Raw genomic sequence first — 19115 nt, forward strand, 5'->3', positions numbered from 1 at the left:
CATCCTTACATGGAAAAGACCTGTTGCAACGAGCAGTGTCAGTATCAACCCCAGTGAAGTGTAACCACACATAGTCAAGTTCTTTTCCATCGTGTGTGCGCTGCATGGTGCCGCCCCCGCCCCTCGCACACAGGCTCCAGGAGACAGATCTGTCTTCTGGATCAGGAAAACGCATCATAGATAAATGTGTTCATCAGAAGCGGAGTTGGTGGGATAAAATGTGCAAGATAACTTTTATGTAGTGATAATATACAGGAAATCTGTTTTCTTAACTTTTCCAGTACCACCTGCAGAACCAATAACATTCAGGTACACCTGACCTGAAACTACTGCTAGATTTTGGGCACAGGCCCAGGGGCCTGAGAGATCAGGGGGCCCTTGGCTAGAGCCTCTGAATAAAGTGACTGTTGTTATTTCTTCTTTAAAAGTCAAAGAGCTCATTTAAGACTACAAATATAAGCAAGACAACCACAAACTGACTCAAAATGGCCACAAAGAGATGCAAAGCCATCCCAAAAGAGCCCCCAAACAACAACAAAAAAAACCAAAACATGGCCATAAACAGACACGAAGGGACTGCAAAGAGTCACAGAACTATCAAAATGAGATGCAACGCTACCAAAAGAGACACAAAACAATCACAAAAATATGCAAGACTACCTTAAAGAGATGCAGAACAAATATGACGAAACACAAAATGACTGACGTTCCTATACAGGAGGGCCGGGGGGAGGCCCTTTACCTCCCTGCACCCAGGGGCCCAGTTTGTCATAATACGCTCACAGGGCTAAGGAACTTATTATGTCAATGAGTGTCCCCTCACAACTATGGTAGGACAAACGTGTGTGTGTGCACCAGTGTGTAGGGTTGATGTCAGAACTGGAAGCAGTTATCCAATGTGGGAAAACACCTGAAATCTGTCCGGTTCCATCCACCAGAGGGAGGGTCCTTTTCCTCCACCACACACAGACACATCTCCCATCTCAGCTGCCTGCAGTCTAATTTCTAACATACTGGTTCACAACCTGGGGGTTTGCATGTGCTGGAGGCTTGCAAACACATGCATGAAATAAACATTTGCAGCACTGGCAGAGCCTGGTATTGCTTTTAAAAGGGTTGCCAACCTGCCAGCTGTGAACAGCTCATTTAACTTTGCTTTTCTGTCACATGTAAACAATAGTGCCCTGCCCGGCCCCTCTGCCCCAAGGGCCCAGTTGTACAGCTCTGCAGTAGGAAGTGCTTTGGACAAAAGGCAGGAAGCAATGAGGAAGTCCTTTCAGACAGCTCAGGCTGTAACAACCACTCGCCTGCCAACATGCTCGCCTCCACAGCTCACACACAAATTCTCACACACATCAAAACACATGTACAAAGGAAATCCAACTACTGCCCTCATTAGGAAGGAATATCATTTACCCTCTCAATATCTACTTGTCCTAATTTAAAAATATAAAATGTGTATTCTATAAAAATGCAAGGAATTTAAAGAAATAACATAAGTAACTAACTCTCTCTGTTTGACAGCTCTAAAAAAAAAATGACAGCGTAGCAACAGCAACCATTTATCTTGTTCCAGCATGTTAGTATCCTCACAAGCCCCCATCAACTCCACACTACAGTCTACTGATGTTTCTACTAACAGCCCCTGTTAGTATAGTGGGCAGCAGTGTCAACATTTGGCTCTGTGTGCATGTGTCTATCTGAAAGTGCACTGCTACAGTCGGGTATAAGCATGTGCACTTTGTGTATATGTGTGTAAAGCAGGATGTGGGAGTGCCAGTCCATTGATGAGCCGGAGAAGAGAGTTTTCCAGATCCCTGAGGCGCTCAGCAAGCACTGCTTGCCTGCTACTGCACGTGCTGCATGGATGCTGTGCGCATGCGCATACATAACTGCTGCCAGCTTATAAAAGTTCATTTGCAATTGTTAACAGAGAAGAAAGCTGCCAGGAAGGAAAAGACAGGAGTGAGATTACTACCTCTCCTTCTCCATCCTTCCTTCCTTTTACGTTCCCCTCTCTTTCAGTTTTCATCTCTTCCTCTCAGTCCCTGTCCCTTATAACATATTAAATGGAATTCAGACGCCAGTGAGATAAAGCACCACGGGAAAGCTTTCTATCACAAATGAGCAGTGTCAAAACAGATCTTACCGCTCTATGGCAATACATAGGAGAAAGCTGTCTTCTGTTTACAAGAGTGTCGTCTCACTATCAGGGTCACATTAACTGCAATTCACTGTACTTAGGAACAGAACGGAATTTGTGAGAGACTATAAAATTTCTAAAGCTGGACATTTTTATCTGCTGGCTCTAACCCCCAGTGCTAAGGGGACATCCTGTTGTGTAGGAGCCTATGAGCATACAGTATGTTAAGCTAGGCACCTTCCAATATGTTTCTAAAGTGTTTCAAAGACACGTTAAACACACATTACATTACCCTATCATACATGTTCAGTACTATGCTTAACTCTTAATGTGTACAAGTTATTTAGTTGACTGTAAAACAAGCTCCAATTTGTAGGTGGCCAAGTGAATTAGTTAAATAGTGAAGGAGACAACATTTGGACCACATTTCTAGCTCCGAGTGCCCTCTCACTAGAAAAGCATCTGGGTCAAAGTTTGAATGGCCCCAGGCCTCCAGGCTGCCGTTATCTGGTTGTATTTTGCAACCAGTTTTAGACACACTGCAAAAATGTCCATTAGGTATTCATTGCTGCATTCATTCTTAAAAGCTTATTATGCTTAGAAAATGTTAAGAAGAAACTTGACATTTAATTCATGATATTAATTAATTCCTTTTCTGGTTTATTAGGACTGTTTATTGATTTATGACTTTTTCTCTGCAAATAGAGACTACAGTAAAAGCCCTTAAACATTACTCTAGGCCAACACTTCACCCAATCAGCTTTACACACATCAAAACAACACTGTCAGGGCATTTTCAATTTAGAAATGTTTTACATTAATGGCAGAATTTCAAAATTACAACTTAGTGTGGAACATTGAAATCTTTTGGTACTAACTAAAAAGGGTCAGTAGAAACTGTTCAGTGCCAAACGGTAAAATCAGATTTGTAATCTTTACTTCTTCAATCAAATTCTCTCAGTTAAAGCAGCATTAATGTACAGATCCATGTGTTCAGAAATACAGTAGATCCTTTGAAAGCTTTGGCTAATTTTGTTTAATAAAAAAGGAAATCCTATTCAGACATGGCATACATAACATTGCTGGCTTCAATCAGTCTCATGGCTTTCACAGGTTACTTTTACCTGAATCTTCCTCCGTTTTATTTACACAGCCATGATACGATGGAGAGAGAACCACAGCGCACATGCAATTATTTGTACTCTGCCCGAGATTGCCGGAATCTTGTGCATATTTGCATACGGTTCAGATTTGTTCCATTTTCTTTCTGTTCAAAGTAATGCAAAGTTTGTGTCATTGTTAGTCATATATGAGCCACAGGTTTCACACACTGCTGAGCAAAACATGAACAAAGATGCTTAAACTCACACAAACAAAGAAATCATGGCAGGATAATTGAACAGCATTTACAGAAAGTATAGGTCTCCCGCAATGATTTAGGCTTTAGGCCAATGAAGCTTCAGGAAAACTCTTTCATCTAACTCTTAATAAAAACTGCAAAAACCAAAGACAGAAAAGAAGAAGAGATTAAGAAACAAGTGAGTCTGCAAGCAGCCTAAGCAGAGACACTTTTACACCCCAATTAAGAGGCTAGACTAGCGAAGTGTTTTTGTTTGGTTGTGGGCACAGGCCAACAGCACACTTCACTGGGCGCCTTCATTCCTAATACTGTCATTTTCTTTCTCTCTTTAGTTTCCTCTAGTTTGGCCACTCGCCACTCTGGCAAGTCTGTGTGTGGTTTTTGAGTTCATGTCTGCATGTGTACCTGGGAGCTACACTTGAAAACGCCCCGCCGTGTTTGTTTTGCTCTGTTTATTTTGCTTTGACCAGCCCCTTCTCCTCTTCTCCTGGTCTCCTCATCTGACCCTCATCTTATCCATACTGACTGTTGGGTTTCATGTGACAGCATGAGAAATAAGACACTAATGGAAATGATAATGAGTCTCATTCCCCAAGATCTTCCTAAGTGTTTTCATAAATTTCTTCTCTGTTGTTCTTAAGAAAGGTCCTAAGAAAAGTCTGTCTGATACATGAACACATTCATAAACCGCAGAATTGTTCGCACCTGTGTCCTTATACTGATGAATCCCATGTGTTCATAATTTGAAAGTGCATGCCAATTGTTCCTAATTAGCATAGGTTAATGCCCAACCAGTGACCATAAAAGGGAATGAGAGTGCAGGGCCATGTGCACACAGTCTCACACGGAAAGTGAAAAGAGAAGAGAAACCCAGGAACGCAACAACGAAAATCTAAAGACGTTGGAGCAACAAACTCTTGTGAAGCGGAGAACAACGAATGAGCTGCCATATTTAGTAGTGTCAGTAGTGGATATAAAATAAAGCAAAAAAAAAAGATGCCTGAGATGCTTTTACTCATTCAGTGAACACTGTATATGAAAGGTGCACAACTGATGAATTAATGGTTTGGATCTCAAACCTGAGGCAACAAAACAATCATGAAAAAGAGACGCTAACCAGTAGAGGAGGACAGGCTTGCCCAGAGGTATCCGAGCTGGACCAGCACATCGGGGCCACACACAGCTCTCTCAGGTGAGCACACCTCCATACGTGCATCCAAGTCCCTTTAAACTCATTGAGTCTGATCTCAGATGTTGTACTTGACAACCAAACGCTTCCACCGACAGCCTCAACACTGGCCAAATATGAAATAAATACTAATAATCACAAAACGGTTATATAGTATTATAAGATTTACAATAACTGTAGAACTGAAGAGAACTAAATAACCCAGAAAAGGAAACATTAGTGAATGCCAGTATCCTCATGAAAACTTTGCAAGTGGATGTTACGAACAAATCTGTTTCCATTACCATTGAGCTGGTGAATAAAAGCTGATACAACAGCATGAGCATTTGTGTACCTGATGTAACAAGCTGCATTAGGTTTTCAAGTTTAGTACTAAAATATTCGAGACAGCAGGAAATATCAGTGCAGTCTCCTTCACAGAATTAAACTCCTATCCATACTCCTGAAGCTGTGGTTACCTCTGGGTCAGAGGAGGGTCACAAGGCCACACCAAATGATTCACACTGAGCTACTTACATCAACCACCATCAGAGGTTTAACCTGTGCCACTGTGACAGTGGGAAAGGGGTAAAGTAATAGAGAGAGGGCATTTTCTGCAGCTTCTGTCACGAGGTGTTTGAGTGTGTGCGTGAAAACAACCATAGCCAACAACAAAGCATGTAGGCGAAGTGAACTTTGACCCAAAAAGATGTCTCTCATCCTGTTTGTGTGTATGGTTTCGTGTGTGTGTGTGTGTGTGTGTGTGTGTGTTATGCAAGCACAGCGCTGGCTGATGTCTGTGAACACAGTGTGCCAGGCCTCAATAACAGTCTTATTTAAACAGGAGATCCACTGTTTGTTCCCATTCCCCAAATCTCTCATCTGTGAATATTACCCTTACTTCCTTTCTAGTTGTGCTTTTTCTCTCTTTACCTTGAAAATCCAGTCCTCAGCCTTGTGTGCATGTTTTCTCTCTGTGTGTCTGTCTCTCTTCTGCAAATATAGCATAGCATTGTAGCATCTCTAGATGTAGCATTTCTTAATTTATACTCCTATTTTTGTTTACATTCAGGCAAATTTAAACCGTCTTTCAAGATGTCTTTCATAGTTATTTCATGTCCCACCGAGAAAACATATTGCCACTTTTAAGTTAAAAAGCCATTCATTGTGCAAAAGAACTACATCTCTACTTTATAAAGAGGGCATCAGATTTAGTTGTTGGATCAAAACATTTATCTTAAAAGCAAACTTATGAGTTAAAAGTGGCAAAAACACAACTGCAATCATTTTGGACAATTCACTCAATCTGGATGCGTCCTGTGCAAATGTGGATGTGCAGGTTGTATCCACATGGCTACACATCCTGTGTGTCTCATTTACAGCAGGTCTCCATGAACCCCACTGACCTCAGACCTGACAACCTCCTCCTGGGTGTTTTTAGCTTCGTTCTTTTGCTGCCAATCTGACATTTCATCAGCTAGCATTTTTATGGTTAAAATCCTTGAATGAGAAACCGTGTTTGCTTTTTGTTATAGGGGCATCCATAAGCAGGCTCAATTGCAGAATGGCACATGATGTATGACTGGCAGGAATTTACTCATTTCAAATTCCTTCTTTGGGAATTTTGACCTGCTCAACACTGTACCCCAAACACACATTACTACCCTTGATCAGAATCTACTACTGTGCTACTGTTGTCCAGAGTGAAAACAATCACCTGCATTCAATCAAGTAACAAAACCACAGAAAATACCAACAGTTTGTAAAGGCTGAGAAATTTGCAGCGTTAAGTGCATCTGACCAAACCTACTACTGTACTGAAGCTCCACATCTGAACAAAGTTACACCAAATAAATACAACCTCAAATCAGAAAAAGTTGGGATGGTATGTAAAATCAATATTGAAAAACAGTGATTTCTAAATCATCTGTGTCCAGTATTATGTTGAAAACAACACAGCAGCACATTATTTGGTGTGATAATTCATCAGTTTTATTCTTTGTTCAAAATAAACACTCACTTCAATCCTGATGCCTCTGGGGTTGTATGTACACCAGAGACACAGACACAGGTACAAAACAGCACTGAGCAATGTAAATGTGCTCAATGAGTGCCAGATCTCATACATGGCTTAGTTAAGGGCAATGCCCATTTCTTATTACAATGACCATTCTGGGTGCAAAGACACTTGCATGTGCACACATGTGGTCCTCCTGCTTGTAAGGAACATATGTAAGATCAGAGGAATGCAGGTTCACCCCAGGCTCTTATATAAGGCAAGTGGAACCCTGTAAAAACACAACAAAAACAATCCCACAGTTGCCACTCTCATAAATTTTAAATGTCCTGTCTAATATTACTCCGCCCTGCGCTGGCATCTCTGTGTGCAAATGCACACATGTACAGCATGTATGCATTAAAGTTTGCAAACCGCAAGTTATTATTTACAGAAGTGTTGGTTGCAAAAAGAGCACGTCTTATTTTTCCCAATACATTTCTTTTTCTAAAATGTCCACATCCTTGTATTTCAGGTTTTTTACTGTAGATTGACCTGTGGGGCTGTAACAAGTCATGGATACACTGTTATACCTGTACAAAGCATTAAAAAGTAACATTAAAGAGACTCAAAACTTACTGCTAATATTGCCATTACTGCTACTGCTATTATTTTTAGAGTTGCTTTGAGACCAACTATATTTTATGTGTAAATACAGTATTCTAATGTAGTATAACACTGATTTGACATTTAACCAGTATGCTGTATAAAAACATAGCTGTTGCAGTGGGGTCATGAACTGAGGTAAACCCTTGCAAACATCTAAAGTAAGTGTAAGCACACTCACCCTGCTGCAGTGGCTCGTGCTTTGACACACAGCTCTTGACTAAACTGGTGCCTGTCGCGTGACACAGAGAGCAGCATCGTACCTCCTCCTCTGGCCTACCCCAAGCAAAAGGAGACATGAACGGACAAACACAAGTCTTTGTACGCACCCCTGTTGCTCAGTCAACATTCCTTTTTTTTATGGTCAGGGCTGTTCATCTCTAAAATACATGTTATATCAAACTTCAAAGAATGCTCTAATAGGAGTCAAATGTGTTTTAAGGCTAATTTAATACCACATTGACAAGGGCAGGCCAGGAATGTGCATAGGAAGTGGAAAAACAAAAAAGAGTGGTGTAACATCCCATGAAATGTTCTAATCAAATTCAAGTGACAAGCCAAAACAACCCACTTCTGAATTATAGCTTCAGCTAACATATAATTCATTATGACTAATCATATTTTGTACAATCACTCCAAAACATGTCCTGGGAGGTGTGTGTGTTTGCCTCTGTCATCTAAAAACCTACTTTTAACCAACTTCAGAGAAGTTAGGAGCTCTCTCAAATTAACTTGTTCAAATTTTGATAGTTTTTATTCTTAAGTTTGCAAGTAGAGTAAAAATCTAAAGAGTTTTACAATACCCAGAGTCCTGCACAACACATCCTTGAGTTCATTGCTTTTCCCTTGTAATGCTAAGCACTATTGTTTTGTCCTAAATAAAACTCTACCAAACTGAAGTTGAAACACAAAGACAATGACAAAGACAAAGAGAGCCATATCCTGCATGACTTTCCTGACAGTGGAGAAAATCAAGAACATAGCCGACATTATATGTGGGCTCCAACAGTCACTGTTGTTTAAACATGGCAGAGGTCATTACGCTTTGAACGCCAGCCTTTCTTTTAGACACAGCGACAGGAGGAGGAAACAAAAAAAAAAAAAAAAACATACACACACACAAGCTATAATTGCCTTAAAAAAATAATAAGCATTCTCTATAAAATCTGCTTTTAACCAATGGGTGTCTTACATTTGAAGCCAATCGCTGTGTTTATTATGGTAGGAGAAGAAGACTGACTGACTGGCCGACACACTGGCAACTGGCTGCAACATCAACAAGACCCGCAGCATTTTTTTTTTTCAACTAAAAAAAGAAAAACAGCAATTTCTAAGAAACATGTACTACACTGGTTTATCCTGTCACCTCACTCTAAACTCATTCTTTAAGTGAATTTCCTTCCCTTATGGTCTACCTAATGCAGTTGAGTCATTTAACACATCAAGCAGATGCTGAGTCTATAATTACAGATCACTTTCCCACAATGCTCCAGTCAATAAATGCTAATCAGAGGGCTTGGCAGGTCCGTGACCCCCTCGCTGCTGCAGGCCTCTGCCTCACAGAAATCATTATATAAGCCATTTGAAATAAAGCATCAGTCACCTCAACTGACTTCTAGGAAGAAAAAATTCCCCACTGTATATTCTTATTAGATGGGTTTCCATCACCAGCTTTTATGCCCTCAAGAGTGAAGTATCATTACCAAGTGCCCCTCTCTCACCTGCACATAGCAGCTGCTCACAATGTGAAGTGGGAGTAAATGTTGCAATGTTAGTTTAAAAAAGTTGCAGAAAAACAGAAATCTACAGGAAAAGAAAACAGAAAATCAGACGGACAACTGCCAACATCAGAAAGTTGTGTATGTACTGGGATGGTTATGATGCCCAACATGCAATCTGGACAGACTGTAGCTCCCACTTAAAGTGTTTTCCAGAGACCCTGTTTTTCTGTGTAGAGTTTGTCACGTGATGTTAACGCGGTCCTGTCATTGGTTGATACAGCTAATGGAGAAAAGGGGAGGCTCGATTTGATGCTGTAGATCTCCATGCTAATGCTAACATGACACAATCGTTGTCATGTAGGAATGAGATAGCACAGGGGTAGAAATCGAGATCATGGTCTAATAATGATTAACTGTGCAGTACGCATTCCTTTGTATTTTCTTCTGCCGATTTTCTAAAAGATTTGGTTATAATTTCCACTACAATTGATTGGAAATCTACTTAAGTGTGTCAATGCAGTGATTTACAACAGGCAGCAAAATGGATTCTGGAGAGGTGCTATACTATCACATCTGCACACAAGAGTCAGAAAATATGGAGATCTTTCCACTGCTGCATGTGTAAAAGTCATGCTGTTATTTTGGCAAGTATCACGCTAGTTTAAAGGGCCCATGGCATGCTTTCCCTTGTTTTCTGGCTTATCTGCAATGTTACAACAGTGAATTATCATCTCAGATGTGACCTAAAGTTCAAAAAAATGAGATGAACATATATGCTCTAGTATTTCTATGCAGAAGTAACTCATCTCGCAAACTCTCACTTGTGAGACTTTTTTTCTACCAAAAATAAACTATTAAGTGATAGTTTAAAGATCCCCTTGAATGGGCATGCTCATGTGAGCTTGTCTGACATTCACTGGCTCCCCCATGATATTGGCAAAATGTTACACTGCCTTGTTATGTATGCTTTCAATAAAGCTTGTATATATATATATAAAATCAGTGCCAATGTATACGTGGAATTTTTCAGCTGTGCCTAGTTTTGTGGATACATTTGCCCTGCTGCCGCTGCACTGTGACCAGAGGATGTGGAGAAAAATATGAGGTCTGAGGTTACTGCATGTCTGGGAATGCTCCTGTACAGGGACTCGCCATTTTACCTGACTGGATCTAACCTACAAAGCAGCTGGCCTGTGAAGCCACTGCCATGGTTAGTGATCAGCTGATCAACGCTAGATTCCCCCGGAACACAATACCTGTTTGTTTTGACTGCTTGAGGCCAGTGGGTCTGCCGCATGTGATGTGTTGCTGGTTAACCAGCGGATTAATGACCCATGATGTTATTGTCAGAGCTATGCTACCTGTTGGAATTAATTTCACTACTCAGTGGGACTTAACGGTAAGTTTAGAAAAAACACACACATTGCCTGTCTGTTAATGCATTGTTTCTGAAATGTTAGAGAGAATTGTTGTAAGGCTAGAGAAGTTAGTGTCTGCATTAGGTCAGTAAAAATATGGGGTTTCTCAATTACCCGCTTTGTTTACAGTGTTAATCATCTCTTTTCATCGGTACATACTGTATACCATTGTTTACCTATCTATGGAGGAGAAATTCACATTAATTAATGTCATCACGATTCGTTGTGCTGTCCATTTGCAACACAACACTGGCAGCAGGAGTTGTATGCGTTCATGAACTATCCTCTCGTTTTAGGAAGAGGCTTTTTGATTTTATGATTCTGAAAAAAAGACTATTTGGAGTTATGAGGAGTGCCAAGCTAATCTAGAGGTACCCAAGATTAAATATTAAATGGCTGGAAACAAGCATGCCATGGGGACTTTAAACACCTGACAATGATCAACTTTGCAGCTAGTGTGAAGTAAGCAACATGACAACACACACATTCACTTACTTCTTTGGCAGTGGTTCTGTGACCAGCAGCGTCCCCTGAAGTGTCCATTGATGGTGTTCTGCTGGCAGGTGGTCTGACCTTGGGTCGTGCCAGGACACACATCTCCACATTCCCTATCATTCTTATTGGCCACAATGAAGTTGTCCTCCACTGAGTCCAGGATCTTGGACCAGTCCAGGGTGGCCAGGTAGCACAAATCTGGATTCTTCTCAATCCTCACGGCGCCCCGGGTGATATTCATGAGACTGTGAAGGCCTACCTCCTTCAGCTGCAGCATCTCGTAAATCACAAGAGCGTAGTTGAAGAACAGGTTGTTGCCACGGATCACCGTCAGGTTTGGGAAAAGATCGCTGAGGGTCTCAAGGCCATAGACCCTGAACAGCAGCACATAGTCAGTCACAACTCGCAGCTTTGGGTAGCTGAGGCCCCTGAAGTCCTCGGTCTTGGTCTTAAACATGAGCAGAATCTTCAGGTGGCCCTCGATGATGGTGCAGTTCTCCAAAGTCTGGAGGTTGGCCACATTGTTCCGGATGTCCCTGCTCGAGCAGACTGGAAGGACAAAGAGGGACACAGATGTTAAGAACAAGTCACAAGTTACAAGTGTTTTTTTTTTGTTTTGTTTTGTTTTTTTTAAACAGTTCATCCAGAATTTTATTGACATTTAATGAAATACCATCCTCTTCCTCACATTTCTAGCTATTAACTCATATCAGGAAGCTGCCAAATAAAAACTCCTCTTGAATGCTTTAATGTTAAGCAACTGTGTATTTTCAAATATCGACTCAATTGCCAGTTTAATGAGCTACACCAAACTAAATCTAATGTAGTTGAATACAGCAACCAAACAATAAGTTCAATGTTAATGAAGGTAGTTCTTATTGAAGAAGTGCTGATTCACTTCATGAACAACTTTGGAGGCTGTAGTATCTCATGCTCTTGATTTGAAATGCGATACACTGAGAGGAGCTCCTAACAGACATACAACAAAGGATTAACTTCTTTATCAAATCACCACAATATTTTTCCATGATGTATCAGTGTTTGATCAAAGTGGCATGATCAAAGTTCACATTTTGTCATACCTAAAGTAGAGAGCCTAAAAATATTGGGTTTATCATCATATAAAGAAAAGAAGCAAATCCACAACTCAGAACTGGAATTAGAGGGCGTTTTATATTTTTCCTTGAAAAATTTCTTACACTTAGTTTGGTCTAGTTTTCCATCAAGTGGCTGATACACTAATTTAGCCTACTCTCTCTGATGTAAATATGATGTACATAATGATGTTTTTAATTGCTTGTACAGACAATAATGAGAAGAGAACACCACGGTGTAAATGCAGAGAAATGTTCTTGCTCTTAGGGTGACTGCAGCTTACAGTAAACAGCCAAAAGATCCATCCTTGATTTGCAACAGTATTAAAGCAACTGGATATGAACATTAACAGATCCTTATTTTTCTCATTTAAGCCATGAAACCACCAGTGATTTGCATTAAATAGAGCAGAGCCATTCATGAAACCCGCTACAGTTTGACTGGCCGTAGGCACTCCCTCCTTCCCTCCTTCTTACACACACACACACACACACACACACACACCAAGTCTCTCTCTCCTCACTGGCATCATTTCTCCAGAGAGGAAATTATTGTATGGCACTGTCTGATATGAATGAAGCAGACATGAAGGGGTTAAGAAAAAATTTAGCCTAGAAGCAAAATGCTTATCCATGCTCATTCATACACTCTTTAGCTGCTGCACACTGGCGCGTGCACACACACAAGCCCACATTTAGACCACCGAATGCATGTACACAGACAGACACACAAACATATCAAGGGAGTGGAGAATTCATCAGGGGACCTAAGTAGATAGACAAAGAGAAACACAATGCTGCTGCTGCCTGCTACCACTAATAAAGCACATTCCTAACTTATTTTATAGCAGTTAAAGAAAAAAGTCTCATCTATTACAGTAATTGCTTTGTATCTAAAAAGCAACACAGAAACAATTGAGAAGACCCACCTCTGAGTACATAAAATTAAGAACAAGTGCATCTGAAGTCATCTAGAAGTGTCAGCTTATGCAAAGAAAAGCTGCTGCTGTTTAATATGGAAAAGATGTGATATACTGCTTGATACAGCGAAGTGACATAATATTTGAACATGGTGTTAAAAATGAAAGAATTATGCACAAATGCATACTCAAATTTTGCAGTGAATTTACTCATTAGACACACTGGCAGGAGTGAGACAAAATATTAATTTGTTCACCACTTATGTAGCAAATCAACCGTACTGGCAGTCATTATGGCCTAAAACTGATGATTATGGACAGTAACCAACATGCAAGAAGACTGCAACTTGTGACAGGAACCTTACAAAATAATTTCCACTACAAGAAACTAACATTGCACTACTTTTCTCAGCAATTTAATAGGTTAAAACACTGACAGTGAGAGAATAATCAGTAGTAAGGCCTATCACTTGATGATGAAAATGCAATGCAACACTATTTGCAAATTTAGAACAAGACAACTAACCATGAAACTGATCTTTACTAGAATTAAACCCACTATTTTAATCAATTTTCAATATATTAGTATCTGGTGAAAACAGTGACAGTGTTAGAGCAAAATAAATAGGCAACTTGAAAACGGGCCGGTGATTATGAATGTTGGCTAAAACTGAAGTGACCCAATGGTCTCAGTCTTATCTGCTGTTTTCAGTCGAATGGTACTGACACCCGCCTCTGAGTGATGCTCTGTTTTAGGTACGTTTCCTGCATGGTAACTGGTGTGTATCACATTTTTGGTGTATTTTCCCCTTTTATTATACTCAGAGTGTTGTATGGATGACGTTATTTTCTAGGCCATCCCAGAAGTTAGCATTAGCATGACATTAAGCACCCTGTTAATTATTCACATTTACACTGGTCAGCCTGTAGCTGCCTGGATATCCAAATGTGTTCATGTTTGTCAGAATGGCCCACTATGGACTGGACGATGACACAGACACCCACGGTTACCTATTTGAATTGGAGCATTTTTTTTCTCCTTCTGTTCCAAAGGTTGTTTTATTGTTAAGCACTTCCTAACTCTGTTTAAAAAAGAGCTATACAGATAAAGTTATTATTTTTATTATAAATGAATGGAAAAAAAATAAGACATTTACAATGATGATGAAATCATACAGATCCCAGGGTCATTGGCCCCAGACTGACCGACATGTGGAGTCAATGCAGCAATCAATTTCTGGAAGTTTAAACTACAGTAGCTGTCTGTAAATCTTTCTCCACACACCCGTACCGGTCACATTGCTGGTCAATGTGAGACGAGGTGCAGCTGGACCACAACGAGCTGTGTAACTGGCCAAGTATGTCAAAACATCTGAAAACAACAGCTTGGACAGAAAACTTGTAAATGCAGTAATCAAATGTATGCACATTACTGGGAGCGTGGCCAAATCCTGCTTGCCTTTGCATACTTCTGCTTGTAGCCAGCACCACAAGCAGCCACAAACAAACTAATAAGATAGGACTAAATCCATTTCAGCTGTTAAGCATCTTGTCAGATAATGCAAACAACAACAGCAACTCAGTCACACAATCTAGCCAAATCACCGTGGCCGCACCCTCTTTATTAGACACATACTGTAACAGAAACAAAAAACACACTGCTTCCTGCTCTATGTGGCAGTTGGTGTTATTCCCAGTGATAACAGCAACGAAGTGCAGAGTGCTACCTTCTGGCCGCAAACAAAACAATAAGTTCACCTCCAATTTACAAACACTCAACAAATGGAGCCTTTGACTGGATCCAGACAGAAGCAGAGACATGGGCTGCATAGTTTATCATTTTTGGGTCATGTTAAGAAAGGGACCGACTTGGAGAGACCAACTCCAGGCCAGAATTTCATATGTGATACAGGGGGGAAAAAAAAAAAAAAAAAAAAAACATTGTGTGGTTGGCAGTGGGGGGGTGCAATGACTGTGACACTTCTGTAGCTCACCCTCCCCCTGAGGACCACCCTTGGACAAACAACTTGGTGCTTTCAGTGGCTGTACAGGAGTGCTTAATTACAATAACAAGGGGGAGAGCAAGGTTTGTGTCAAAGCTGAGTGGAGAACGGAACAAGAGAGCACAGACCAGAACGTAGTGTACCATACTGCAAACATCTATAGGAGAAATATGGACCAGCCACCCGCCTTCCCTGTCTGTTTGACACTTAATTTGGCAGCAGGGCTGAGAAGATGAGGAGGTGGAAGGAGGGACAGTGGGGTGTCAGACAAACAGATAGAGCAGAGGAAAAGCTTGGAGATTGAGAGTCAACAAAATAACAGTTCCTTTCAAAAGTGTGGCTATGCATTTTCATTTAAAAACAAGATTTCAAGTGCTCATGTTACTGCATCACCAGAAATGTCAGTTCTTGTCATAAAAACACACAGAACACAGAATCTAGACAGTTGTCACTACACTGCTTGAATAGTTATGAGGTCTTTTCACACATTCATGCAGTAACATTAACTGAATAAATCTGCCCAAACTGTTCAAGTGAATGCAGAAGCTTCTGCTGTTCAAACAGGCAATTAATTTATTATAAACAAGCTATGTTTTAATATTATTTTAATGTTGTGAACATTCACACACCAGCATTAAAACTGCTGATCCATACACTGATAGAAGAGCATAATGTAGTATGAATTTTGGTAGTTTTGATTTTCAAAATGACACGGCGCTCATTTTCTGTGACTCACTTCGTAACATGAATGCTGTATTTCTACCATTTACTTCAAGAACATCAAAACGAAAGCTAGAATAGATGCCACTGATCACCAGAGTTGTAAATGCCTGCCCATGGTCGTTACAATCCGCTGTGCTGTGTTTCGGCATCTAATGAGCTGTTAAACAAATCCACTGCGTCTCATGAAACAATACCCCTCTGCCATGCAGTCTCTTTTACTGCAGCGTTGTGTAAATGCAGCCTTGCACTGCATCCTAACAACATCTAACTACTGCATTGTTGATGCTCAAAGAATACTGTAATCTCTTCATCCCTGAAACTCAGCAGTACTGTTGCCACTGCTTGTGCAGTCCGGTTGCTCCTTACTTGCCTGTGACCCTTTCACAGCTATATGCAGTTAACTAATGACAATAAAGGCTGCATATGTGAAAATGCCTATCACGGACTCGGCATTTAACATGTATACAATACAGAGATATGGTATATGAATATTATTTTATTTAAAAAAAGCTCTGTGAAATATAGGGATGTTAATCATTAATGGCTGTTAAGAATTAGAAATATATTAACCGGCACTGCAGGATACAAAGACGTGTTGCGGTTGTGTTGATGAACACTGCACTGTGACGTTTCCACTGAGTTGTCAGACAGCTGAGAGCACAGCTGTAGCTGCACTACTAACATCCAGGACAGACATTACTCTAATTTATATGTGCTTCCAGCAAAAAAATAAAATCAACACAAAAATGATGACTGCCCTGCTCCGAGTATAGATGCATTTTTCTACTGGAGCAGATGTTTCCAGCAGCTCTTCTACCTACAGTGAACAACACACAAGCCACTCGTCCTGACATAAAGTATGTGTATTGTCTTCCATAAAACCAGAACTGGCATTTCTCTGGTCAATCTCTGAATAGACAGGAACTGAAGCTCTGCAATTTTAAATTAAGTCATTAATTGATTTTGACTTCATAACTCGTCTCTTTTCGATTACTTCATCTGTTCCCTAAATTCCCAATTAACTCAGATTTTACGGTGAACAGTAGTTAAAATTTGTTTTATTATGGAAACTGTATTTCATAAATTAACAATTCATTGATTGATTGTTAATGTGGCTGACTATTGATTACAAAAATTGCTTAAAGTTTGCATCCCTAGTGAAAAGGAAGACTGGTTTATTTAGTGTGCTTGCAATAGGGCAACTTGAACAAAAAAGGAAACATCTATCCCATCACTCTTCCCTTCTCTTCTTTTTTTACAATAGTGATATTGCTTATATTATAGTAGTATTGACCATCATGGCTCTAAATAATTAGTATTGGCTGTTTATAATCAGTGGGATCAAAAACCAAACATTTTTTCTAATTCACACTAATTCGACATGGCTCTAACAACATCTATTAAACAGCAGAAAACACAGAAATGTGTCACTTTAGCTTCCTGTCATTAACTGTCACACACACATCGTCAAGCCTCTCCTCATCCAATATGAAGCCAAAGCACAGAACGAGCTTACTATAATTTCAGCTCTGACCGGTGCAACTCAGGTCATATCAATGTAATCGCTACCTCTGACAGAAACTGCTATTCAGTGAGCACCCACAGCTGCAGCCTCAGTTATAGTGCAGCTACCATTTCAGATAGATTCTTCTTTTATTTTTAGAGCTGTGCTCCCCTGCAGAGAATTTAATATACCTCAAATAACAGCAACTGGCTGGAAGTGACAAAGTGAATCACAGTGGCAGTTTCACAGGGTGGGAGTGGAGCCCTCTGCGGCCCGCGGACCAGCCTGCCTCCGTTTTAACTGTAGTGGAGGGCAGCCGCATGTTAGCTTAGCGTGAAACCAGACCTGCCTAGCATGAAACCAGGTGGCAGCTAACTCTGGACTGTGAGAAGTTTCCTCTCTCTGTCAGCTCAGGCACAAGCTGCCACTGATGAGGTGATCTGCTGATTATAGATCTGTCAACAGCTCAGTAGCTGAACAAACCCCAGGAGAGAGAGAACATGCAGACACAGTGCCAAGTGGACTGCCAGTGGAAAAATGCATTTGTTTGTTAATACAGCTGAGGAAAAGTCCTGAGAAGTGAAGCCAGCTCTCTGTGCACCCAGTGCAATGCCACGCTGTGAGAAATAGCATGAGAGGCATGTACTAACTTGTACCCCTAAAACAAAGAGAGTTGACAACCAAAATAACACTACGTAAGCCAAGGAAAAGAAAGAGGGGAGCAGTCTGAAGAGTGGAAATTGGCTCAGTGTGCCACCAAATTAAACCACACAGAAAATATTTTTTAAAATCTCATGCCAACAGTAAGCTGGGACAATGAGCAAGTAATATAACAAGCAACACGTGCATCACAACTGACCTGTACTTCCATATTTGAGGACAACAAATAAAGGTGGGGATGGGAGAGGGGAGGGGCCACCTGGGAATTGAGATGGAGTGGAGAGAGAGAGAGGACGAGTGTGTGGGTTGGAGCACCTGTTCCTCCATTGCCTCAGACTCCCATGGCAAGAGGAGCTGGCCTAGCCTATTTATATACAACGCTGGGTCCCGTTACAGCTGTGGCACAGGGCCAGGCTGTGGTAGATTGAAGTGGGTAGAAAAGATCAACATGCAGGCCCTGCGCTCTCAGATGGCAGAGAGAAGAGAGCGGCCTAAATCAGACCACACTGGTGACTTTGGCTCGCCTCCCTCTCTCTACCTTCCGGCACTGGCAAAGAAGAGAGTAGAGGAGGGAATGGAAGGAGAAGGGATGTATAGGTACAGACAGAGGGAGACAGAGAGACAAACTACGAGGCTAAGAGAAAGAATGAGGAAGAGATAAAGGAAGTAAAGGGGGAAGGCAAGGTGCCAGGTCACTGTCACTTGTTTCTCAAAACAATGACTCACGGTTCCAATGAGCCTGGCTTGACCTTGGACTTAAGGCTGCCAGGAGGAAGGAGAGGAAAACCCAAGTATAGAAGCAAATCAGAATTACAGAGGGCAGAAGAAACAGGTGTGGACTGCCATGTTTGACAGCAGCTGAGTGATAGGGCATCTGATCCAATCCCTAGAGTCCATGTCCATCGACACAAACACCACATATCCACTATCTAGGTGTGTGGTCTGAAAGTAAAACATATTTCACATACAGTATATATAAGTCTGATGTGAGATAGGGTGACTGAGAATGTATGATCCTTTTAACATCCATGTTCACGTTCAAAATAACAGAACAATCGGTTAAAGAAGGGCTTCAACATCCGGCCAATTCAACTAAAGTTTAGCTGGCAACTTTGTAAATTGCCAGCTTGTCTCTATATGTAGCACACTACTTCATCACTGTTCTGACTCCATACTCAAAAAAGTAAACAAGCAGCAATGACTGAAAAACCTGAATCAATATGTATAGCAGATATGGTCATTTG

General features: G+C 40.8%; 1 protein-coding gene across 1 annotated transcript in view; it reads right to left on the reverse strand.

The window, feature by feature from the left end:
- insrb (insulin receptor b) overlaps positions 1 to 19115 on the reverse strand; it is a 75460-nt gene that overhangs the window by 43066 nt on the left and 13279 nt on the right. The window contains 1 exon segment of the mRNA XM_020613053.1: positions 10968 to 11516. Coding sequence (XP_020468709.1) covers positions 10968 to 11516 — 549 coding nt within the window.

Source organism: Monopterus albus, unplaced genomic scaffold (genome assembly GCF_001952655.1).
Source record: "Monopterus albus unplaced genomic scaffold, M_albus_1.0 scaffold129.1, whole genome shotgun sequence".
NCBI classification, from domain to species: Eukaryota; Metazoa; Chordata; class Actinopteri; order Synbranchiformes; family Synbranchidae; genus Monopterus; species Monopterus albus.